At 37.9% G+C, this 27,624-nt stretch overlaps 1 protein-coding gene across 1 annotated transcript in view; it reads left to right on the top strand.

The window, feature by feature from the left end:
• ARHGAP42 (Rho GTPase activating protein 42) overlaps nt 1-27,624 on the top strand; it is a gene marked incomplete at its 5' end in the record, with an annotated part of 286,720 nt that overhangs the window by 50,102 nt on the left and 208,994 nt on the right. The window contains one exon of the mRNA XM_082661159.1: nt 19,790-19,885. Within this exon, the coding sequence (XP_082517285.1) occupies nt 19,790-19,885 (96 nt within the window). The remainder of the gene's footprint in view (nt 1-19,789; nt 19,886-27,624) is intronic.

Below are 27,624 nucleotides of genomic sequence, written 5' to 3'. Positions count from 1 at the left end.
TAAAGATAAGAGTGGAAATAAATGAAATAAGAGACTAATAAGACAATAGAAAAGATCAGTGAAACTAAGACCTAGTTCTTTGAAAAGGTAAACAAAATTGACAAACCTTTAGCTGGACTCACTAAGAAAAAAGAGAAGGATCAGAGAAGTAAAATCAGAAACGAAAGAGGAGAAATTTCAATGGATACCACAGAAATACAGAGGATTATAAGAGAATATTATGAAGAGCTATATACCAACATATTGGACAACCTCAATGAAATGGACAAATGCTTAGCATCATACCGTCTTCTAAGATTGAATCATGAATAGAAAATCTGAATAGACCATTCACTAGTATGGAGATTGAAAACAGTAACCGAAAATCTCCTCCCCAAAATTCCAGGACCAATGGCTTCACAGGCAAATTCTGCCAAACATTCAAAGAAGATTTAATACCTGTCCTTCTCAAACTCTTTCAAAAAAATTGGAGGGAACATTTCCTAACTCATTTAGTGAGGACATTACCCTGATATCAAAACCAGTCAAGAACAACACAAAAAAGAAAATTCTAGGCCAAAATCTCTGGTGAACAGAGATGCAGAAATCCTCAATAAAATATAAGCAAACCAAATATTTGACAAGATTCAACACCTATTTATGATAACTCAATAAAATAGGTATAGAAGGAACGTACCTCAACATCATAAAGGCAATATATGATAAACCAACTGCTAACATTATACTCAGTAGTGGAAAACTGAAAGCTATTCCTCTGATATCAGGAGCAATACAAGGATGCCCATTCTTGCCATTCTAATTCAATATAGTATTAGAAGTCCTAGCAGGAGCAGTTAGGCAAGAAAAAGAAACAAAGGCATCGAAATTGGAAAGGAGGTAAAACTTTCACTGTTTTCAGATGATATTTTATTCATAGAAAACCCTAAAGACTCCACTAAAAACCTATTAGAAATAATAAATGAATACAGTAAAGTTGCAGGGTACAAAATCAGTGTACAAAAATCTGTTGCATTTCTATACATTAACATTGAACTATCAGAAAAATTAAGAATATAATCCTACTTACAGTTGGAACAAAAAGAATAAAATACCTAGGAATAAATTTAACCAAGGAGGTGAAAAACCTGTACACTGAAAACTGTAAGACATTATTGAACAGAATTTAAGACACAAGGAAATGGAAAGATATTTTGTGCTCATGGATTGGAAGAATTAGCATTGTTAAAATGTCCCTAGTATCCAAAGCAATCTGCAGGTTCAGTGCAGTCCCTATCAAAATCCCAATGTCATTTTTCAGAGAACTAGAATTTTAAAAAGTCCTAAAATTTATACAGAACTATTAAAGGTCTTAAATAGCCAAAGCAATCCTGAGAAAGAAGTTCAAAGCCAGAAGTACCATACTCCCTGATTTCAAATTATACTAATAAACTGTAGTAATAAAAACAGCATGGTATTGGGACTTACTTGGTAGTCCCGTGGTTAAGAATCTGCCTTCCAATTCAGTGGATGCTGGTTTGATCCCTGGTCAGGGAACTAAGATCCCACATGCCGCAGGGCAACTAAGCCTGTGCACCACAGTTACTGAGCCCACGTGCTCTGTGCCATAACTAGAGAGAAGCCCACATGCAGCAACGAGGAGCCTGCACACCACAACGAAGGACCCCACATGCCGCAACGAAGATCCCACATGCTGCAACTAAGACCCAACACAGCCAAATAAATAAAATAAATAAATAACAAGAATTAAAAAAAATACATACTAATCTTTAAAACAAACAGAACCAAAAAACAGCATGGTATTGACATAAACACAGACACACAAATCAATTCAACAGAATTAAGAGCGCAGAAATAAAGCCACACAATTAATTTATGACAAAGGAGCAAAGAATATACAATGGAGAAAGGATAGTTTCTTCAATAAATGGTGTATGTATAACTGGACAGACTCATGCAAAAGAATGGAGTTAGACCACTCTCTTACACCATACACAAAAATTAACTCAAAATGGATTTAAAGACTTTAATATCTGAAAGTATAAAACTCCTAGAAGAAAACATAGGCAGTATGTTCTTTGGTGTAGGTATAAGCAGTATCTTTTTAGATATGTCTCCTCAAGCAAGGTAAACAAAAGGAACAATAAACAAATGGGACTCCATCAAACTAAAAACTTCTACACAGCAAAGAAAACCATAAGTAAAGTAAAACAGAGGAATGGATAAAGAAGATGTGGTACATATATACAATGGAATATTACTCAGCCATTAAAAAGAATGAAAAATGCCATTTGCAGCAACATGAATGGACCTAGAGATTGTCTACTGAGTGAAGTAAGTCAGAGAAAGAGAAAAATCATATGATAGTGCTGATATGCAGAATCTAAAATAAATGATACAAACGAACTTATTTACAAAACAGAAACAGACTCACAGACTTAGAGAAGGAACTTATGGTTACTGGGGGGAAGGCTGGGGGGAAGGGATAGTTAGGGAGTTTGGGACTGACATGTACACACTGCTATATTTAAAATGGATAACCAACAAGGACCTACTGTATAGCACAGGGAACTATACTCAGTATCTTGTAATAACCTATAGTGAAAAAGAATCTAAAAAAGAATAGATATATGTATATGTATAACTGAATCACTTTGCTGTATACCTGAAACTAACACAACATTGTTAATCAACTATGCTCCAATATAAAATAAAAAGTTAAAACCACGTTGAGCACAAGAACCCAGACACCCACCCCCCCACCCCCACAAATAAATAAAAATTGTATTTTCAACTTATAAAAATAAATGAAAAGAAAACCTACTGAATGGGAGAAGATATTTGCAAATTGTTTATCTGATAAGGGGTTAATATCCAAAAATATATAAATAATTCATACAACTCAACAACAAAAAAACAAACAACCTGATTCAAAAATGGGGAGAGGATCTGAAGAGACATTTTTCCCAAAGAAGATGCAAAGCACATGAAAAGATGTTCAAGGTCACAAATTATTAGGAAAATGCAAATCAAAACCACAACAAGATATTATCTCATGCTTATAGGCTATTATCAAAAAGGCAAGAAATAGCAAGTGTTGGGGAGGATGTGGACATGTATTCTTGGTGGGAATGTAAATTGGTGCAGCCAGTATGGAAAACAGTATAGAGATTCTTCAAAAAATTATGAAGAATAGAACTACCATGTGATCCAGCTATTCCACTTCTGAGTATTTATCCAAAGAATACAAAAACACTAATTTGAAAAGATACATATATCCCAATGTTCATCACAGTATTAATCACAGTAGGTAAGGTATGGAAACAAGCCAAGTGCCCATGACGGATGAATGGATAAAGAAGATATGGTATGTGTGTGTGTATGTATATATATATATATATATACATACACACACAAACACGCACACACACACACACGCACACACACAATGGAATACTACTCAGTCAGTATTGAGTAGTATTCAAAGAAAAATATGAAATCTTGCCACCTGTAAAAACATAGATGGACCTTGAAGGTAATATACTAAATGAAATAAGTCAGAGAAAGACAATGATTTCACTCATGTGGAATATAAAAAAAATAAACAAAATAAATGAACAAGCAAAATGAAAACAAACACATAGATACAGAGAATAGAGTAGTGGTTACCAGAAGGGATAGGAGGTCGGGGGAGGGTGAAACGCATAAAAGAGGTCAATTGTATGGTGATGGATAGAAACTAAATTTTGGGTGGTGAGCACACTGTAGTATATACAGAAGTCGAAATATAATGTATACAAGAAACCAGTGTTACCTCAGTTAAAAAAATTATAAATCCAAAGACATATGTCATAGGTTAGATGGTGAAAATGCTACTGAGAAAAGTATGTTGGGGAGGTTATTATAAGTTTGTGTGTATGCTTGAGTTCATGTTCTGTAGGGGTGGCTACAGGTTTGGATAGTTACAGGGGAAGGCCTTACTGAGAAGGTGACATTTGAAGACCCAAAGGGAGTGAGTGAGGGAGGGAGGCTAAATTTAGATAATTCAAGAACCAATTTCTTTTTTTTTTTTTTTAATTTTTATTGGAGTATGGTCGCTTTACAGTGTTGTGTTAGCCTCCACTGCACAGCAAAATGAATCAGCCATACACATACAGATATCCCCTCTCTTTTGGACTTCCCTCCCATTTAGGTTACCACAGTGCATGAGGTAGAGTTCCCTGTGCTATACAGTATGTTCCCATCAGTTGTCTACTTTATACATAGTATCAGTAATGTATATGGGTCAATCCCAGTCTCCCAATTCCTCCCACCCCACCCCTTTCCCCCTTGGTACCTATACATTTGTTCTCTACATCTGTGTCTCTATTTCTGCTTTGCAAATAAGATCATCCATACCATTTTTCTAGATTCCACATATATGTGTTATTATACAATATTTGTTTTTCTGTTTCTGACTTGCTTCGCTCTGTATGGCACTCTCTAGGTCCATCCACGTCTCTACAAATGACCCAATTTCATTCCTTTTTATGGCTGAATAATATTCCATTGTATATATGTACCACATCTTCTTTATGCATTCCTCTGTTGATGGACATTTAGGTTGCTTCCATGTCCTGGCTATTGTAAATAATGCTGCTGTGAACATTAAGAACCAATTTCTTCTTAACCTGAGGGAAAAACATTTAAGTAAATTCTCATTTATTTTAGTGATTTTTAACTAGCTGGTATACTATTATCACTCATCTTGTACTGCCTTTAGAATCTGGAGGTGATTCTCAATTAAGTGATTCACAAGTTGACAAACTCTTCTCAGAGCTACTTGATTGGGGTTAGAGAAAGTAGTTTCTTCAGTGTCTATAATTCTGCAGTTTGTTCACTAATCTTTAGTAGTCATGGAGCAGTTTGACATGCCAAATCACTCCAGTTTTTACTTACCAAAGTGTCTGGGTGAAAGGAAGTGGAATCTTGTAGAACAAGTAATGTAGAAGTTTCATAGATAAGGAAGTTAATACATACCTTTTGATTGACTAAATGAGCCTCTGTGGGAAAGTTTTGATAAAATGAACCACTTCGTTATTTTTTTCATCTATTGCATCATAACATTTTCAATAAGAAACTCATTCACTTGTACTTAACTGAGGATTCATTGCAGTTGCAACTCATGCAGGGTTAAAATTTACCTTTACTTAGGCAGACAGTTTCTCCAAGGTGCAAGTTCAAAGCACAAATGTTTGCATTTATATGTAATTGATATGCTGATTATTTATCAGGTTTACAATTCAGTAAAGCTAAAACCTTAAGGACTTCTACTCGGCCAATACTTCTTTACTCTTTTGGTTTGAGGGGTTGTGATTGAAGAAATACACCATTTAATTTAATTGAAATGATCTAATAAGTTAGATGTTGTTAGTTTGATATTCAGTGTAACTTCGCAGTGTTGCTATAGTAGCAGATTTTAGTCACTCATAGGCATGATTTCTAGGGATTCTCAGAGAGAAGTCTAGGTTATATCCTTCACTATTCTGATGTAGCTGAAGTTACTAAATTAGTCCGCTGAAGACAGTACTTACCTGTGCCCAGCCTCTGTAACTAATGCACAAACGTTACTTCATTTACCATCAAGGTCGCTGACCTTGAATCACATGGGCTGCCTCCCTAAACTGCATGGCATTGGAACTGAATGTGAGACTTAGATTATAGAGAATTTTTTATACTTAAAAAGTTAAGGTCAGGGGGCATGTGGAGCAAACAGAAACTGTATACACAATTTCATTTCTCGGTTGTATATCTCTTCCATGAATTTTCTTTCTGAAAATACAGAGAGTCTATAGTGCCTGAATGTCTTGTTCACTATCTGGAGAGCCCTTGTTGAAGTACTGCCCACAATCCCACGGTTACAGTGTTTCTGGTGGTCTCAGATGGCTTTCACGAGCACACAGCTGATAGAAGCCCCCTTTAGCCCTTATTTTAGGCTTGGAGCCCAGAAACAAGCCCAAGGGACTGGGTGGCTTCAAGGCTTCAGCCCCTTTATATCTCAAAAGAATGAGAAGCTAAGCTAGAGAGAGCTGATTTCTTATTTCCCACTCTCATAATGGTTAGGGACAACAGAGATCAAATATTTCTGAAACAGGCTTTTCCTGGTGTTAGGTTTTTGTGGCATTCAAAGATAGGAAAAGACAATCGAGGCAATGCACTGTGTGCTGTTTGTTTTGTCAGGTTATTAGCTCCTTGAGGTTAGGGATAATGCTTTACTTGACAATGTCAGATGCTGCAAAAGATGCCATTGTTCAGTATGACTGGACGAAATATAAAATATAAAGATATACTGGGACTCAGGGAGCCAACGTTGTAGTTTTTATATTAATATCTCTAAAATTGGGTAGGGGGCTTACAATTTAGCAGCTTAGAATATATGAACTATGGTAAGTCACCTTAAAATTTTAGTAGCTGAGGAACTAATAAGTTCTGAAGTAAATAAAAAATACCAGGTAAGAAGAGTTGCAAGCCACATATATATTTAAGTTTTAAATTGAAGGATGGCCTAATCATGGGTTGACTACATGCTGTCTGATAAAAGCCTGACATAAATTTTGTGTATAATTTCTATGAAAAGTCCCTTTTTTTGCAGCAATAAAATAATTAGAGACAATCTGTCTCCCAGAGTGTGGGAAGCTCTAAAGCCAGACATAGTTGCACAAGTTGACACAGTTGGAATTCCTCAGTTCTGATTGCTAAATAAAAGTCTCAGCTATTCAGAATCACAGCAGGCAGTTGCTGACTCTGTACATATGGTTTTGCATGCATGTTGGCAACTCAAACAGCATGGTATTTAGGTGAATGAGTTTTAGTTTTTGGAATAAAAGGTTGAGATTTATCTTCCTGTTTTCCGATGAGTGTAATCAGTCACCCCTAAATAAAAATAAAATGTATCATATGTTTAAAGTATCTTCTTCAAAGCCACTTATAACATTTTTACCAACAGTTAAACTAGTTATATAATGGAGATACAGTAAGATCCATAAGAATGAGGATTTTTTTTTTAAGTGAGGAAATGATAAGAAAACTGTAAATGGTCTGGTAAAAAAAATACTTTTAAAAAATTTTTACTACTGAGGTAACCCCAGTATGGTAGAATTGTAGGTGTAAGAGGATTATTTATTTAAAACGGTATGGAAAGAGGAGGGTTGGCCTAGACATGGGAGATTAAGATTCCAGCTCTGATTCTATTGCTTGGAAAAGTCACTTAACCATGCACCTTAGTTTTCTCATCTGTAGAATGTAGGTAATTATCTACTCAGTCTGTTTGCCCAGTAGGTTTCTAGTGAGATAAGGAGTACAAATATGACTTGAAAAATCTCATCATTTGTGTTTAAGATAGTGAGATGGCTATAGTAAGTCATTTTATTAAAAGCATAACACTTGGAACTTTAAAAAGTAATAAAATAATGTATCCCAACAAAATTATCTCTATTGTGGTACCTTAAACATGGGATGGGGTGTTGGCTCAAAGGTACAAAATGGAAACTACACTGTTAAAATGCAAGTTTTCCTGAAATATTCTGAAACATTGCTTTAATGTTTCAACATGGGGTAGGACAGCAGAAAAATGATGTCTGTAGACATGTGGGATAGCAAGTTTATTGAAAACAACTTACAAAAAACATTGTGTAAATGGAGAATAATGATCTTTGTGCCCTTACTTCCCTGGCAGCCCAGGCTCAGCCTTGTTTTGCAGTGTTGTTTTTTTCTGTTCCTTTTGGAAGAACAAGGCATGATGCCAGCATACTTCCACATCTTGTCCAAGACAGAGGCTTATGTATTCGGCTTTCAATTACTATTCATTATAAAATATTTCCAGTCTTTAAGAGGATGTTAGTCATGCTGCTATGTGAAAAAATTATTTTGCCACCATTACTGTTCATGGATAGCCATGATATTACATGATATAATATACTTTAGTTTGGCCAAAGAAAATAAATAAATAAAAATGCAATAGTGAAAACCCAAATACGTGGTCACAATAAACATAGCCAGGGCTTCCCTGGTGGTGCAGTGGTTAATAATCCATCTGCCAATGCAGGGGACACGGGTTCGAGCCCTGATCCGGGAAGATCCCACATGCCTAGGAGCAACTAAGCCCGTGCGCCACAACTACTGAGACTGCGCTCTAGAGCCAGCGAGCCACAACTACTGAGCCCGCGTGCCACAACTATTGAAGCCCGCGCGCCTAGAGCCTGTGCTCTGCACGCAACAAGAGAAGCTACTGAAATGAGAAGCCCGTGCAAGGCAACAAAGAGTAGCCCCTGCTCACCGCAACTAGAGAAAGCCCCACGCGCAGCAACGAAGACCCAATGCAGCCAAAATAAAAACAACAACAAAAACATAGCCAGCCACTTATGCTATACCCACGTTCTAAGCTCATCACTTCATTTAAATTGAACTTAGAATATTTTTGGAGGTTCATGTATGTTAGATTGTTTCTTTGCTTGGTTAAGCAGATTTCATTATTGGGTCTAGCAGTGTTTTCTTAGGGAATGCTGGAATGCAGATATCTGTTAACCACTGGAATGATACTTTGAAGTTTCATCAGAGGCAATATGAGTGTGGTATAAATTTTTTTAATGGTGCATGGTGCTAAACTGCTGATGGGAAAATGCACTTAAGTAAATGATAAATTACCTTTTGGAATAGAGACAATTGACTGTAATAATGTTTGGTATCACTTGAGTGTTTCCTTGGTCGGCAGGCACTTTGGCTGCATTAAATTTGGTGACATCATGTAATGGTAGGTATCTTTTTAGGTCCTGAGAGGTAAGCTTAACATAGGAGTAGTAACCAAGAGACAAGAATAGTGTGTCTTTCTAGCCAATGATTTTCTCCTTAAAAATAATAACAGTTATAATTATGACAATTTGCCAGGCTCTTACTATGTACTTTACATGCATGATTTCATTTGGTCACTACAACAATCTTATGAAGTAGGTATATTACTATTATCCTCTTTTACAAACAGGTAAATTGAAACTTGAAGAGCTTAAGTAACTTGCCCACATAGCAAAACTGGTAGTCTGTTTGGCGCCAAAATCCTTGCTTTTATCATTTTTTTTAAATGAGACTTCTTTATATTAGAAGATGATGCAAGGAAATAAGAACCTGGACTAGCTTTCTCTGTAGTGACTTAAGTTTGTGGAACATTTAGGTTATTTATTTATTTATTTTTAAACTGGATGCTCTCCCCATTGAGCTTGATTAGATTACCAGAATAATTTTTAGACGTGGGTATATTCTAAAGCAATACTGAGATTTTAGGTTAGCACCTAGAATACCTAGGCTGCTTCTGTCAGCTTCCACTGCTTTGCTTTTTGCAAAGCTAGCCAACAGATCCTAAATGAAAGAACCTTTTAGCCATTCCCTCTGGCCCTCCGATCTCATCTACTTGACTTGATGTCCAGATCCTCAGGTGTGTTTGTTTGCTGGGGCTCCTCTGTTCCCATAGCCCCTTTTATAGCTAGATCCGGGTCTGAGTCTAACCACCTGGCTTTTTATCTCTAATTGCTCTTTGCCAGTCCTAGAAAGTCCTTACTTTACCTTTTCTAAATACTCTGAATTTTTGCATTCTATTCTATTTGACAGCCCCTTATTTTCAAGGCCCGATGCTGGAGGCAATAAAGACTGAAGAGGTTCTCTGCCCATCACAGGCTTAATGTTTGATGAGGGTAATGGGACTTACACACAAATAAATATATAATATAATAAAATTATAATGTAGGGTATGTCAGTAGACATTCAAAAAGGAGCTAGATTACAGTAGTATAGTGCTTCTCAGAATTTTCTGTCAGATGAGGGGGAAAATGTACTCTCAGTAGTCTGGAAACATGACCCAAACTGGCTGCCTCAATGGAAGTAACAAGATACAAGTTAATTCATATAAATTCTGCTATACTGGCATTTAAAAAAAATGTAAAACAGGATAAAACTACTTCACTTCCTTCTCTTTAGTTTTCTAATAAATGTTGTGGCACCAGAAGATACACTGAAAGTATTCATGGCTTTCTGAACTCCTGGCACACTGCTGTGTGCCATAAGGCGTGTCAGTATTTGGTATCTGTCAAACAGCAAGTGTGTTGCCCTGGTTGGATTATTTAGGGTGGGGCTTTCAGATTAATCTAGAAAGAGGCATGTCTTAAAGCTTCTTTAAAAGAACTAAAGGAAACTCCAGGTACCATCCTCAAGTATAGCCAGCTGCTCTTGTAAGGTATAATCCAGCTTCACAGTGGAACTGTGAGTACTGATTCATTTGAAGGCAATTGAAGGTCACAGCAGAGACAAAGGGCTGTTTCCAACATGAAGAATGACCCTGTGGATGCTGGGAGAACAGAAGTTTAGATTGTTTTGTTTGGCTGGAACATTGAAGGTACAAAGACCAGTTTGAGAAAAATGATGGCCTAAAAAACATAGAGGAAAGATGATATGCTTGACTTGCCTAGTAGGTAATGATTTAGTGTGATGCTTTAAAAAGGAGATTAAACTAGTCAAATCATGATTTTATCACAAATGTGTTTGTCATATGATACCAAGAAGGAGCTGATGGAAAAGGGAAGTAAGTTCTAAGAGTTGGAAATAGGCTGATAGGTGACATGAAAGATAAGGTAACACAAAATGCTCTTCCAGAGTCATTATCTTGAGCAGAGAGATACTTCAGGTAGTCAAGAGAAAAGAGGGCTAGAAGTGAAGCTAGAACACTAAACACTTTCCACTACCAAATCTGTTAATAAGGGCATAAGTTGTAAATGCCCAGAAAACAATGATTGGACTAAGGAAGAGGTCATGTGTGGGAAGGTAGACCAGGAAGTCCAGGAAAGCATGCCACGCCATAACCAGTGTTGCTGAGAAGCCTAGGAAACCTGCAAGGTCCTCCATGCTGGATAACTCAATATTTTTTAGTTAAATCAAAAAAGTCAAGTGGGATATTTTATAAAATTTTGTTTGGAATTCCAGTATCCAAACTTAAATCTCCACTTAGGAGTTGCCTGCATATAGATACATAAGTAGTACTTTTTACTTTTTTTTTTTTTGCAGTACGTGGGCCTCTCACTGTTGTGGCCTCTCCCGTTGCGGAGCACAGGCTCTGGACACGCAGGCTCAGCAGCCATGGCTCATGGGCCCAGCCGCTCCGCGGCATGTGGGATCTTCCCGGACCCGGGCATGAACCCGCGTCCCCTGCATCGTCAGGCAGACTCTCAACCACTGCGCCACCAGGGAAGCCCCATAAGTAGTACTTTTTAAAAGAAAACATGTATTGAGCTAAAACAAGGTGTCTAAAGATAGGTTTATCTTTTCTGAAGGAAAGAGTATGAGGAAGAGAAATCTCAAAGGAATGCTTATTGAGGCAGGAAGAAAAATCCAGAGAAACTGCAGTGTGCCATTGTTTCCTTCGCCTCCCCTTCCCCCTGCCCCCCCGCACCTCCCCCCCAAGTTTTTCCCCCAGGGTAGGAAGATGGGTGATTTATTTCATCCTTTCAGCTTTCTATTTTTAACTTGTGTTGTAGCAATAGTGAAGTCTTTGTGGTTTTTCGTTTTTAATTTTTATGGAATTTGTAGCTTTATAGAAACTATGGATAAAATCTGGCCAAGTGTTGGTTCCTGTTTGTTGTTTTTAGGCTGGAATCTTCTGGAACTGCTTGCCAAACACATACCATTTATGGGACTACAAACTGCTTGGTCTTCATTAGAGGCCAGTACCACTATTTATTTTTGCTGAACCTCTCCTGAAGATAGTAATTTAATACACAGATTAAATATGTTATGCTTACAATGAAAATATTTCATATTCTGCATTTGCCATCATAATAAATAGTGGTTTAATAGTTAACATTTGTTGAGAACCAGAATTTCAAGTTTCTGTTCTTTACCAGGCACTGTGCTAAGTCCATTTCACATAATATTCATGACAGTTTTGTAAGAGATTAGTATTTTCCTTTTGTACATGAGGAACCTGAGACTTAGAGAAGCTAAGTGCGTGCTCTAAGCCATATTTCAGTAAGTGGTGGATTGCTGTCCATGTCTGTCTGAGTCTTAGTCCATGACATGAAAGAATGATTGATTCTAAGGAAGGATTTTTTTCCCCTATCTGAGCACATCCCTCACATAACCCTGAATGTGTATCTGGTGTGGAAATGAATGAAGCTGTCTAGAGCTAGGCTAATTTGTTTTACCATGCCAAAACAATCATGTTGTCCCATCCTAGAATACAACAAGTTAATTTAGTGGCCTAGTGTAGTCTGTGCCTTTTGCATTTCCAGGGGGATGAAGAATAGCATCCATGCCCCATTGCCCTCTGGTGATTCTGTCTCCATTCACCTCCCATGGACACGGCAGTGTTTCTCTAGGGCTTCAAGGAAAGAGAATTCCTTGATTCCATTATTACAAGTCACTCAGTTAATTTCACTTCACCTCAACATATAAGTACCAAGCTTTGTATTGGACCTTCTTTAGGAAGACTTTCTTTAATAATATTGGATAACCATGATTTTCTAGCCATTTATGTAAAGTAGAAAATAGCAAAGTAGGCATTTTCAAACTTTGTTCAAATAAGAGCCATAGGAATGATTCTTACTGACAAGAAGTTCTCATTGTGTTTCTTTCTTATACTTTGCCACAAACCTGGTGTTCTTTTCCTCTGACTTTTCTCTGTCTAACAATCTGACATTTGCAGGTCTCTGAGAGAACATTAAAAGCATAACTGCAGGTATTAAAAGCCAAGGCTTATTTGGTAATTCCGTGACGTATTCTTCTATATAATGTATGGTTTGTTTATTATTAAGGCTTGCAGTGATATTCATGTTCCCAGTACCATAAGCTTTTCAGTAATTTATCTATGGTGGATTCTTATGTTATGAATGCATTGGTAGTTGGTGTACACTTTTCTCTTCCTGGTCCCTTTGTTCTCTTTTCTGTCTGCTTTCTTTTGGGCACTAATGGTGAAGAGAGATGAAGAATGTATACCTACCTTTAAGAAGCTTAACACCTAGAACATTATTCAATTATCTTGTGGCACTAGAAAGTACAAGAAAGAATGTGCATTTCCTTTGACTTTTAGACCATCTGATATATGTTTGCTGGTAGCTTATTCCAGGCTAATAAGCATATGTAGCTCACTCTCATATAGCTCAGTACAGAGAGTCTTACTATCTTAGATTTTATACAGCAGGTAAGGGATTAATTAGATGTTGTCTAAAGGTCACATGCTCCTTGGTTTTAATGCTTGTTACTCTTCGGGAAGTAGCTATGGTAGGTAGTAGAAAGAACATCCAATTTGGGAAGCAGTCCATGTTGGAGTCAAGCTCTTAGACTCTGGGCAAATTAAGTTATTACCTAACTTTTCAGAGCTTCAGCCCTCATAGCTTTGTGTGAGAATTAAGAAAAATACATAAGAACTTTGAAAGAGTAAAACATCTTACCGACACCATTGCTATCGTTATTGTGAATGTATATGAAAGCTTCTTGTATTGGAAAGTGGATAACTCATGTTTTAGATCTGGAAGGCTTAGGTATTTATCCACCTTGCAGAAATGAATGGTTTCAACAGTTGAGCTCTAATTGTATACAAGATATGGTAGTGGATACTTGGGTAGTGTTCATTGATGATAAAGTTTTCTACCTTTAAAACACTATTTAAAATAAGGTGGATAACCTAGGTTTATGAATAACTTGATAAAAGGTAAAATAGAGAAAGCACAGCAAGAGCGTCACAACATGTAGTAGGAGGTATAAAGGAGGCGATAATGCCACATTGAAAGGGATCAGGAAGACCTTTTTGGAGGAAATGGGGACTTGAGAGAGAGACCTTGAAAGAGAACTTGGAAGAAGAGTCTATCCTAAGGAGGTGGAATAACAATATAAAAATAGGTACAAGAGACTGGATGGTCTGTTGCTGGTGGTACTCAGCTTGATGTGAGTCATGATAGAGGTGTTTGGATGTGTAGGTAGAAGCTGCCTTTTGAAAGCTTTTGGACATTTTATTAATGTGGCCTTGCCTGGTGTGTTGTCACATCTTTCAAGTTCTTGTCTTCATTGAATCCTCTGAGGAGCCTTCCCCCATGCACTCCAGCTGGACTGATTGTGCCTTCTTATTTGTTACCTCTGTGCACAGAGCCGTCTGGCAGTGTGGTTAAGTGGGGACTCTGGAGCCAGGCTCCCTGGGTCAAAATTCTTGCTGTTATTTACTAGCTTGAGCAACCTTGGGGATGTCACTTAACCTCTCTGTGCCTCAGTTCCTTCATCTGTAAAATGGGAGTGATGATGTCTACTTCATGAGGCTGTTGTGAGGATTAATGGTTTTAGTTTACCTTAAGTTCTTGGATAAGTATCAGGCACATAGTAAGTACTATCTGCGGTGATGTTGTTATCATTAGCCTCTGTTGGAGACTTTATCCGTTGTCCTCTGATATGATTTATTTACATACCTCATGTCCGAATAGGACTGTGCCCTTTTGAGGGAAGGATATATTCTGTTCTTACCTTTGTATTCCCATGGCTTCATCCTGTATTTCTTCTGCACTGTAAAATCTCATCCCAGAGCAACCAGATTTCAAGAAAAACTGCCTTAAACCAATGGACTGGCTGGTTGTACTTGTTCTGAGATAAATATAGCTAACATTGTAAAAGTAATTCCATTGACACTTCTAAAGTAACAGGTAACTCTAGCTCTTAAGTCTGTGTGTAAGAAGAGTTGTAATTAAATATTTACTGTTTTTTGTTTCTCTAATGAGGTTGAAGTGTTTCTAATGAAATGAAGTTTTAGTGCTTCATTAGCATCATCTAATCGCGGGTGCTACGGGTTAACTCTTTGATATAAAAACATTGCTGACTAATTAAAGCCTACTGTAATTCTTCCAAGTTATAATGTGAATACATGTGAAGACACCCTATGCTTAACTCATTAGGTAAATAGAAAGGATATGATATGAGTGATACTTGCAGCATCTTTACTATGTACAACTTTGACCTCTAGTAAATGTTACTCCTCCACCTTCACCTTGAATATAGATAGCCAGGGTGTCTCTGACTGGGATTTTTTCCTTGTTTGTCTTCATGTTCTAATAGTTGAGTAGAAACAGGGAGAAAGAGACAGTCTTGCCTATGCTAGATTCCCTGCTTGTCATGCTTTATACATTTGATCTTTCTTTTTGTATTTAAGAGAAATGTAGATTCTATCATTATACAATTTGATACTTTAAAATTCAACAGTAAACTTTAAGAACTGAATTAGGTCTTAAATTCAAGGTCTATATAACTGTATGTGAATCAATTTTATTTACAAGGATTTAGTACCAGTACTTCTCTTTTGTGCATCTGACCATTGTTTAGAAATCTTAGACAATTAGGGAAGAGTGTGTTCCATGGAGTTATAAGTCAGTGAAAGGTGTTGTTCTTTCTAGTTCAGAACTGCACTCAGTGGGAGATGGAGCCAAAATTAGAAATGTGAACTGGATTCCTCATTTTTCAGATGGATTCATATGACTGCCAGAAAATATCATAAGTTCTTTACTTTGGTCACATTTTTGACCTCATCATTACTTTGGTTGTTGGAAAATGAGAACAAACAAAAGGAAAATCAAGAACTCATGACACTTGAAATTGAAAATAAGTCGTTTTTCGAACTTCCCGTTTATTTTTGGGATTATCTGAACTAGTTGAGAAGCATATTTTCGTGTATAGTCCTGTCTCATTATGTCTCATTATGCTTCATGAAGATCATTCATGAATTCTTGATTCTATCCAGCATTGAAATAGACACCCATCTCTTACACAGAAATACTGAATAATCAGGTAGTCTCTGTCACGGCATGATTGCAGTGCACCAAGAGAGAATTTGAAATTGCAATCAACAGACTGTTTTATTGAGTACTTTCCAAGGTTGTCTAAGGGCTTACAGCTGCCACCTTCATTCCTGAAATTTTCCCTTTTCCTTTCTTTTCTGAGACTTGCAACAGGGAAACAGCCAACACGTTTTAAGTGCTTAGCTGTATGTCTAAATACTTCATCTATATTAACTCATTTACTCCTCACAATAACCCTGAGAGATGGGTTCTGTTCCACTTAACAGATGAGGTACAGAGAGGTTATGAAGGCTGCCCATGATCATGCCACTGGTTGGTAGAAGCGGGAAGCTAACCCATTTCATCTGCCACTAGAGCTCATACTCTCAATCCCTTGGCTATATGGACAGTGGGCTCCTGTGTTCTTGTTCAGGCATGGGAATTTTTACAGTGTACTCACTAAGATCTCTGTGAAAGGACGAAGCAGCTTACCTTTCTCAGTCAAGGAGCAAGGCCATGGGAAGCAAAGAATGGTCTAGGAAGTAATGTTTGGTTGTGGGGTTTTATGTCAGGAGTTCCCTAGGACAGCGGTCCCCAACCTTTTTGGCACCAGGGACCGGTTTCATGGAAGACAATTTTTCCACAGACTGGGGTAGGGGGGATGGTTTCAGGATGATTCAAGCACATTACATTTATTGTGTACTTTTTATTTCTATTATTATTACATTGTAATATATAATGAAATAATTATATATCTCACCATAATGCAGAATCAGTGGGAGCCCTGAGCTTGTTTTCACTTGCCACTCACTAATAGGGCTTTGATATGAGTCTGCAAGCAAATGATTTATTATGGTCTCTGTGCAGTCAAACCTCTCTGCTAATGATAATCTGTATTTGCAGCCTCTCCTCAACCAGATCATCAGGCATTAGATTCTCATAAGGAGTGCGCAGCCTAGATCCCTCGCGTGCACAGTTCACAGTAGGGTTCGAGCTCCTATGAGAATCAAATGCCGCCGCTGACCTGACAGGAGGCGGAGCTCAGGAGGTAATGGGAGTGATGAGGAGTGGCTGTAAATACAGACGAAGCTTCGCTTGCTCGCCGGTGTCTCACCTCCTGCTGTGCAGCCCGGTTCCTAAGACGCCACAGACAACTACCAGTCCTGGCCTGGGGGTTGGGGACCCCTGCCCTAGCAGAAAGCTTCCAGGTATCTCCTTGAGTTTGAGGGGAAACTCAGAGGAACTTGTGGTGATGAGGGGAGAGAAGGAAGGCTATCTGTTACAGAATTCCTAAGCATCCTGATCTACGCATATTACCTACTACCCCCACTCTGCTTTAGGAATTCCATCTGTGACTTCAAATCCAGTTTAGCATAAGGCCTGTATATTGTACATGGAAAAATAAACGTTAAATGGAATGTTTTGCCCCTTTCTCACGGAGAGTACCTGCACACAGTTTGGCTTAAAAATTATCCTAGGAGTCTGATTTTTTTTTTTTTTTTGTCTTCTCATAACATTTGATGTAGGTGTTATGATTTCTTTACCCTTAGCCAGAGCTATGCAATGTCAGATAAATGCATACTTTTGCATGCATGGGTCCCTTCTGTCTGGAAGGCCAGTCAACTTTCCCACCTTTTGAGCTGGGCTTGAATGATAACAACTGATGCCATTTATTAAGTTGCCTAGTCTGTACCAGGCACAGACCTCATTTAGTTTTTATAACAACCTGTGAGATGAGTATTCCTTCTCTGTTCCATAGGTAAGAAAACCAGGTCTTGTGAAGGGTGAATGATTTGTCTAGGGCCTCACAGCCAATTGGTGAAGTCTAGTTCTGATGAAGCCTTTGTTTTTCTCATTGACTAACAATCCACTAAGGAGGCTCTTTTCATCTTTCATTTCAACCATTCTTAAGCTGATAGACCTTTCTATTCTCCTAAATCCAAAGTAACTCTTAAGTAGAATGTGCAGCTGGCACCAAAGTTCTACCCCTCTTTTGGGAAGAGGTGTTAGTCTGTGAGTAGTAATACCCTCTTTCCAGAGCACAATTTATTTTTTCAAACAAGATTTAAAAAAATCTCAGTCTTTGTGTGTGTGTGTGTGTGTGTGTGTGTGTGTGTATGTTAAAAGCCTCTCTGAGGCTCAAGACCTGTGGTCTTCAGAATTCCTGTTGGTGAGGGTGTTGGTGAGTTCTTGATTCACATGGTGCAGTAAGTGACCTTGTTTGGAGACCTGTTCACTCATGGGTGCTTACTGTGGTTGGTACCTGGGCTTGCAGTTTCATGAGTGGTGGGTTACCACATTAAGTCCTGGTGTCATGTCTAGGCATCGGGCCATAATTGTTCTCCTAAAGAAAAATGATTCTGATGCTAGTTAAAATCATAAGGAGGACTTTATTCAGGTCGGATGCTGTAGATGTCGAGAGTGTCACAATAGGGGAGAGAGTTCAGGCTCTACCCTGAATGCAACAAGAACAAATGTGGATTTATAGCCGAGGAGCATGTTGGGTGGCGGGGCTAGGGGGGGCTGTCAGTGGATGGAAAGTTACTAAGAGGAGAAGATGTAAAGGTTTCTTGGTGAAGGCAGGTCAAGGGCTTAAGCATCAAAGGTGGGGGATGGGGAATTTGATCAGATACCAGTTTAGATATTCTCTAAACTGACTTGGCAGGATTTTTGCTAAAACTGGTCTATGTAGGCCCAGTGAGGACAGAGAGCCAAAGTAGAGGCATAGACAAGAAAAGGGCTCAGAGGAGCCTGACTGAAGATTGGCCAAGGAGAGAGTCTTTGTCAAGTCCTATTGCTTGAATTAAATGTTATGCATTCAAGGTATCAGAATTGAATGATGAGAGATAACATTAAATAAAGTGTAGACAGACTTCCATAAAAATGTGTTTCCTACGGGCATAGACTTCTGTGAAGGGTTAGCATGGAAGATCACAGTAGCTCTGAGAGGTGGGACCTCTGAAGCTTCCCTGATGCTGCACTGTCAGATTGATTTAATTTTATTTAACAAACATAAATAGTGCTTATTAAGTGCCAGGTTCTGTTCTAAACACTTTGCAAATGTTGCCTTACTTAGTCCTCAAAACAGCTCTATAAAGTGGTTATACTACTGTTATTTACTCTTTACAGATGAGGAAATAGAGGGCCAGAGGAGTTAAAAAAGTTTGCCCAGGTTCACATAATGAGTAAGTGGTAGGACTTGGATTTCAACCCAGGCCGTCTTGGCTCCAGAGTCTGCATTCTTAGTCACTGTTAGGTTGCATCCTAGGCTTTTGCCTCCCAGGAATTTACTTCTCATTATTCTGGGCTTTTCTTTATTCTCTCCATGATTAAGGAAGAATTCTTCTTCTGGATTTAGTCACTCTCTGGAATTTGTTCAGACTGAAGTCAGGACTGAGGAGTATGTTTAGCTTGAGATTTCCTATAAATCACAAGGTTATTCGTAAACAACTTTTCTCGTGGCCTTTCACCTTAGAATGAGAATGCGTTTATTGGTAAAAACACATTCCCTATCTGCTCCACATTCCCTGTCTGTATAGAATAACATCGGTGACCCTTTCTAATCAAAGGTTCGCTACTTTTCTTTTTTTTCCCCACCAGTAACCTGGTAGCATTCCTTCTTCTTCTTCTTCTTCTTTTTTTTTTTTAATAAATGCTCCATTTATAGGGAATGAATGGTAATTCTTTGATAAAGGCTTTGGGAAATTGGCTTCCAGATAATACACAACTGGCACCAAAACTTTCTTAAAGGGACAAATCTGCTTTGGAAGCAGAGCAGATCTAATCCCTAAAATATTTCTTTAGTAGTCTCTTTAAATTCTGCTTAAATTTGTCAAGCTGGTATTTAAAAAGGTTCTGGTCAATATAGCATTAGCAGCAAAGTTATGTAAATACATGTGGAAACTCTTGAGTATTCCATGGTATTGTACCTTCAACTTATGGGTTTTTTTTTAAACTTTTAATTACAGATCTGTCTATGGCAGTACAGAAATTTTCCCAGTCACTGCAAGATTTCCAGTTTGAATGTATTGGTGATGCTGAAACAGATGATGAAATTAGTATTGGTGAGTTGTGATATTTTTCAATATTCTAAGTAATAATTTTAAAAGTCTTACTTCAGATAATGACTTGATTGAAATCAAACAGATTCACACACCCAAATACCAAATATGTCAAATATTCTGACTTTGATAAAAGCATAAGGGCGAATTTTTGGTTTCTGTGGAGAAGAGTATTATGAATTGTTTTAAAATTGAGCTCTGTGGTTTTTTCCATAAGGAAGTTACTTAACCATTCTATAATTCAGCTCAGCCCTTTGAGAAGATGTGGATAACACTGTTTTTTCTTTGCCTCAAAGTGAATCATTCATTCAGACAAATACATATTGGTCATCTGCCATCAAATGTACCAGGTACTGGTTTAAGAATTAGCTTACTTTTTTTTTAAAACTTAATACTGATTTCTCTTTTAACTTTAATATTTGTTTATAAAGAAAAAAAAATCAGTCAGGACGTATTAACCAGTATTAGTGTAGGACACAGAACATTACTGGGGATCAGGAGACTTGAGCCCTCATATGATTTTGCCACAGATATTTAGCAATCTGACCCTGGTGAAGGTATACCCCTTCCTGAATCGGATGGTTTCATTTCCCATAAGTGAAGAGGTTGGGTTATGTGGTCTCAAGTTTTATCTGTATCTGAGTTTTTACTGTTTGAAGATCAGATTCATGTAGCATTCTTTTCCCCACATTTTAACAATCCCTACATGACAGTTTGTAGACATGGGGTCCGTTTGTAGGCTGGATTAGAGTCACACAATCAGAAGACTATAAAATATGTGCATACATTTTAGAGAATAATATACTAAGTGTACTTACCTTCCAGGTAAAAATAGAATATGACAAGCATTTAGAATAGTGACTCCCAAACTTAAATGTGTATATGATACCCCTGGAGATCTCATTAAGTGCAGACTGTGATTCAGAAGGTCTCAGATGGAGTGTGTGATTCTGTGTTTCTAACACACTTGAAGGTGATGTCAGTGTCAGTAGTCCATGGACCTCTCTTTGAGTAGCAGGGCTTTGGAATCCCTGACATGCTTCTCCACAATCATATTCCTCTCCTTCCTCTGCCTTTTCTTTTTCTTATATAGTTTTGTCAGTTATATATGTATTTCTAAAAAATACATTTTTATTGTTTTCGAAAACCTAAAGTGTCAGGTCCAAACCTAGCTGTGAAACGAAAGAGCTCTCAGGAGAAGATAAGCTGAATGAGTTTCCGATTCATTGTGTGGCTTTAGCTTGTTACATTCACAAAAGTTCCATCTGGAGAAATCACGTGCACAGCCCTCACACAAGCTGTTTCTGGTGTGGGGTGCGTGTTGTGCAGTCGTCACATGGCCCAGCTGGCCTCTTTCAGAGGAGCTGTGCCAGGTGGTTGCTTGATTTGTCTGCTCCTTTAGGAGTGTTAGGTATGCTGAGGGGGTGTGGAGGGGGCTGGTCTTGGGATCGTGAGGGGCTCTATACGCCCTCAGGTCTGTGGGGAGAGGCGGCTGAGCCTGACTTGGCTGAGGTGTAGGTAGGGAGCCCCTAGGAAGGAGGAAGAGGGCTGCCATCTGGGCCTCAGGCAGCGTGACTTCCTCCTCTTTACAGGACACACGCGGAAGGCCAGCATCAGTGATCACGTGACACTGACAGCTGGAACAGTTGTCATCCTGTGTGCCATTTCATGACGTTTGTGTCATAAATGTCTAGCCCCCAACATTGGCTTTGGAATACACCTCACCAGACAAAAGCCTTGGTTATATTACTAAAATACTAATATAGTAGCATTATTGTTTAGAAGAAAGAAAGAACACCCACATGCTCACATAACAGCAATTATTTTCACTTAGTAATGAGACTGTAAAATCCAAGAAGGCAGAGGCCAGATCTTTTTCTTTTTTTTTGCTTTCAATCTCACTTTAGCACCTGACCCAGGGTCTGACTCATGGTAAACCTTCGGTTAAATTGTTGTATAAATGCTATAATTTTCCTTATAAACTTAACTTTTTCACTTATGTGTATCTTTTTCTAATATAATTAATATAATTTTACTACATATAACTACATATTGTATATAATTTGTTACTTCTCCTTTATAAAGAGGATTCTAGCAAATACTTCCAGGTTTTTATATATATTGTAATTTTTAATGATTTTATGATTTTAAAATATTCCATAGGTTCATGTACATGAATTTATGAAATAATCTCTTTAGTACACTCAGACTGCTTCTAGTTGGTCTTTTACTTTTTAACAGTGCAATAAATATATTTCTGCATATTTCACAATTTCCTTTAAGCTTCTTACTTAAAATTCCTTCTTGAAGCCACATGGAGTAATGGCAGAGGTGGGCGTTTTTAATCATTATTCTCTTTGACCTTGCAGGCAGATGGATGGTAGGCGATTTCCCCCCGTTGTGGTGAACTTGATATCTCAACTTTGCTCTGTTTCTCTCTTTCCACTTTGTCTAGATGGATGTTATTGTTGTGGCTTTTGCAGATTAGATTGGAAAGGTGTGAATTGATCAGTATGTGAAAGCTTATGATAGGCACTGAATATTAAGTTCTAATGCTTTCAGGGCTTTGAGGAATTAAATCCGGCATTGGGGAGTGGAAGGAGAATACTATATACTATATAGGGGTAGATGTTATGGCTCGCTACTTTTAAATCAGGAGACTTATTTAACTCCTATTGGGAATTTGATTTAAACACCAATGCTTTGTTAGGAAAACCTAACTTAGAGGACAGAGATTTATAAACAAAAATTATTTCTGAAACAACTAATGTAAAATTATAGATATATTCCCATATCCTCACCATCCAGCACTTTTTATCCTTTTACTGAGCCCCCAAATGCACTGTAAATAGTTAAAAATAACTATGTATATAATAAAGAAGTAGTAGAAGACTTTGAATAATCATTCCAAACATGGAGGAATTGTGAGGCTAACGCAAGCTGTTGTACCAAGGACAGTGATCTAAGAATGTATCCCTGAGAATAATGGGTAAGGCTGGTGTGGATGGAGGGCAAGAACTATCCTTACCTACCTTCATTAGCTTCAGTTCCACAGGGGAAGATACAAAGTTTCAGCTGTCTTTAAACCAATAAGGACCTACTGTATAGCACAGGGAACTCTGCTCAATGTTATGTGGCAGCCTAGATTGGAGTTTGAAGGAGAATGGATACATGTATATGTTCTGCTGAGTTGCTTTGCTGAGCCCCTGAAACTATCACAGCATTGTTAATTGGCTATACTCCAATATAAAATGAAAAGTTAAAAAAAAATAGCTTGTTGAAGCCCCAGTTTCAGCTTCTTCTTTATTCCTCTGATTTAATAAAAGAGGAATGAAGTAGGGACAGCTGTGACTCTTAGCACTGAATAATAGCCATAATACTCTTAGCCAGAGTAGCCTTGAGACTTACCATTGATGTAACCACTGAAGATGATGACTTACGAAAGCAGCTCATCTTTTATAAGGGAGCAGTGTCAGTGCAAAATAACTTGTAAAGTCAAGGCATTTGCAAACTTTCTGCATATAAGTTATGGTGGTGGGAGGGGGTGGAAGATGAGTAAGATGTCTGTTTTCAGTGTGCTTACGGTGGAATAGGGCAAAAAACAGATTTTGAGCAAGGTAAGGAAAAGAGGGTTCTGTTACTATATCAGTATGATGAGTCAACTTGTGGAAGCTGTTCCGGGAGTTTGTTAGGCACGTAGGCCTGTGTCTGTCCTGTAAATCGGCCCCACTCTTCAGCTGTCCCCATCTGCTCCCACCCTCTGGCCTTGTGCTTGCCGGTTTGTTTGTTTTTTGGTGCCAGTGAGACAGTGCTGGCTTGGAAGGAAGCAAAGTGGGATTAGTTGTCTGGGACCCAGTGGGGAATGCCTGTGGCTCAGGGAGCAGGTCAGTTGCCCAAGCAGGGCAGCTTCCTGTACTCTCCTTTGAGCACCTCGTTTCCATCTTACAGCAGCAAGAGGCCGTTGCTCCTCCCTCCTCTAAGGATGATTGAGCTGCCTGTGAACTTTTGATTGCTTCCTTTTATCTGCCTGCCACAGCGCTGGCCCAGTGGGAGACCATCCAACTTAACTTCCCACAGCTGTTCTAACTGCCCACTTTTTATGCTACTTCATTTTTCTGGACTGAGTAAAGACATTGAGTTAGGAGTAAGTTAGGAATTGAGTGGCTGGACGCTTGGGGGTTAGAAATTGGTGATGGAGGGGAAAAGAATGATTACAAACTGGTATAAGATTCAGGCCTCCTCAAATAATAAATTTATATGGGTAGACTGGAAACAAAATGTACCGTTGTTTAACCATAATTATACAAAAGACAATACCTACTGCATTAATCCTGGTATGTGTGTGGGAATTGCTAATGTCATGTGACCAGCCCTAAAACCTTACTAGTAGGAAATAAAAAAACTATCTCTACAGAAAATAAAACACTATTCTTTTGAAAACTCTTTACAGTGGTTCATTTGAACAAGTAGAAGCTCAAAGATATTACTGTGAATCTGTCTGAGGCTGTGGTTTTTGATATGCATATTTAGTGCCTATAATTTGAAATCACTTTTAACCAAGTCTTAAAAAAAGTCTGCATTAAAAACAAAATCAGATATTGTTAGTCATGCTGAACCTGTGCCAATAAAAATATTAGTCATTAATATGAGGCAAAGCTCATTCATTCTATGTAATCTTGGAAACCATTGGAAAGTCCAGTTGTGGTTTTCCATAAATAGCTTGGCTAACGATGTTGTGTGATGGCCTATTGTAGTGCTCAGGAAAGTCTTGGACAATGTGAACTTTGCACTCAAGAGATTAAACATTTACCAAGAAGGAGAGTCAGTTTGCTAGTAAATATTCTAGGTGGGGACTTATTCCTTTAGACATACCTAAACAGAAAATTCCTGTGGTAGAGACAGGCTGCATACAAGCACTTGTCAACTAAGGTTATGGCTCCCAACTCTGAGTGGAGAAATGAGTCCATGAAGTAGGTAATTCAGATCAAAATATATTTCATAATATTGATAATTGTACAGATAGTTCTGACTTAACTCATGTATTTGTGTTCAGGTATTTAACTCTGCTTTGAATACAGATATGCACACATAGCAATAATGGTTAGTGCTTAATAGTTCTTAGAATGAAGAGCATGTTATATGTTTTTTTTTAAACCCTTACAAATCTTATGTGTACAGATTGACAGATGGTAACTCAAACCGAACCAAGTTTTGTATACTGCACTGGCTGGAATGTGTTTTGAATTCTTTTCTATTCTTTTGGAAAATACGTTGAAAGGTGAGACTGTAGGAAATTAATTTAAAATAGTGACATTTTAACTCACAGGGACTTTATTGAATCTTCCTGAGCAGGCAGTGCTTTGCCCAGGTGCAAATATTTGTTGTTAGATTACCTCTCTGAAGGTGGGTGTGCATCAGTGTAATACAGTGGTTAAGTGAAATCGCCTAGACAGAAGCCTGAGAGTGATCACTGATGCTTGCTCAGAGGGTGTGAAGTAGAAGACATTTTTCAAGGGAGTGGTTGAAAAATTTTTTTCATTTTCTTTGTTAGAGGAATTACTGGAGGAAAATGCATAAATCTTTTACCAAATAAATTCATTCACTTCAAGGATGCATCTTGTTAGGTCTAATGGAAAGGTAGTATTTCAGGTTAAAAAGAACTAGTATATTTATACACCCCAGGAAATGCACTTAAATGATCATAAATGATTTTAGCTAAGAAAAAACCACACCTATTTTCTTCAAGTTAAACTAATAAAATTCAGCTATTAAGCTACCAAATTGAAAATGCTTCTGTAAAGATTTTCTTCAGAATTCAGTTATGAGCTACAGATACTCATCCATACAGATCACTACTACCATTTGTCTGGTGATATTGGGATGCATAAGGTAGAGTGTGGCCATGAGACTCTTCTTGGGCATCTCTTAGGAAAAAGTTAGCAAACCAGACACAATGCCATTACCAACCACAACTGAACTCTTCAAAAAAAAGACCTGTGATTTTATTAAATTCTAGGAAACAAATTACCTTCTCATTTGCTGAATCAAAAGAAAATCCATCAGTTATTACGAACCCTCATTACAACCCACTTAATGTGGTTATATAAATCAGGAAGTCCTCTATTAAAGGAACATTTCCAAATGCCTAAATTGTTTATATAAATAACATTTTCTTTTGAACTGTGTAGAGGAAGCATATTTGACTTTTTTATGGCTCTCAGTTGGACAATTGAATTATTGTTTTCCATTTTCTTTTACCACCCTTATTTTTGCACCCACACAGAAACCACCCACAATTAAGGATTGAAACAGCTGGGAAAGTTGCACATTTCAGGTGGAGTTCCTCTCTTTAAAAAAACACACGACTTGAGAGAGATGTTTTCATCATATTATCTCTGTATTTTAAAGAACTTTATTTGATTTAATTTGAAGTTCAAAGGCTTAGATTGTTTTTCCAGAATCTGAAGTTTAAAAAAAAAATTCAGAAACTTATCATGTTAAAAGTCACATCTCACAGAAAAAAAATTGCCTTTTAATTTATCGATATACGTTAATCCCCAGAACCCCCTTTCTGTCTTTTGTGATTTGTTTTTTTTTGTTTGTTTTGTTTTGTTTTTTGCGGTATGCGGGCCTCTCACTGTTGTGGCCTCTCCCGTTGCGGAGCACAGGCTCCTGACGCGCAGGCTCAGCGGCCATGGCTTACGGGCCCAGCCGCTCCGCGGCATGTGGGATCTTCCCGGACCGGGGCACGGACCCGCGTCCCCTGCATCGGCAGGCGGACTGTCAACCACTGCACCACCAGGGAAGCCCTGTGACTTGTTTTGTTGAACAAAAAGTGGCTGTCTTTTTCACAGAGAAATCAGTCTCTTATCTCCTCCAGTAAATTATATGCTGTCTGAGGTCAGAAAGTTTTCTCACATTTCTATTCCTGCAAAATTCTTTAGCACCTTATTTGTAGCAGAAGCTTAGTAAATATTTGTTGCATAAATAGTCCCCCTGGAAAACCCAGTAAACTTTTAGTTTCTAGAAACAAATCACTTTAAGGTGCATAAATAAAATTTTAGAGTCATATATTAAAAAATAAAATGTACATATTTGGGTATATCTAGAATGATTCTTTTCAGTATGGTAATAAACTAAATTTTGAGAGGGAAAATAGTTCGTATATAGCCATCCCTCGATATCCACAGCAGGTTGGTTTCAGGAGCTTTCACGGATACCGAAATCCTTAGATGCTCAAGTCCCTTATGTAAAGTGGTGTGGTATTTGCATAAAGCCTACACAATCCTCTTGTATATACTTTAAATCATCTCTAGCTTACTTATAATACCTAATACAATATAAGTGCTATGTAAATAGTTGCCAGCATGTGGAAAATTCAAGTTTTGCTTTTTGAAACTTTCTGGAATTTTTTTCCCCAAGTATTTTTAATTCACAGTTGGTTGAATCTGAGGATGCAGAACTGGATACAGAGAGCCAACTGTATTTACATATAAATACACAAACACAGACACACACATATATGTAACTTTTGCATATAATTGAGAATGATTTAGAACAAATATCTTAATATTTGTAAATGTTTCAAACCAGAGCTAAATATTGTAATATTCTTTAGTTTATTATTCAATGTTTATTGACTACTGTTAGGTGACAAGCTCTGTGCCAGTCCCCAGGGACCTGGTGGTGAAAAGAGTAGTCAAAGCTTTTGCCCTCATGGAGTGTACAGACTAAAAAATAAG

Source organism: Grampus griseus (assembly GCF_964374135.1).
Source record: "Grampus griseus genome assembly, chromosome: 8".
NCBI lineage: Eukaryota > Metazoa > Chordata > Mammalia > Artiodactyla > Delphinidae > Grampus > Grampus griseus.
Note: the sequence above shows the minus strand (reverse complement) of the source record. Positions and strands in the feature narration are given on the sequence as shown.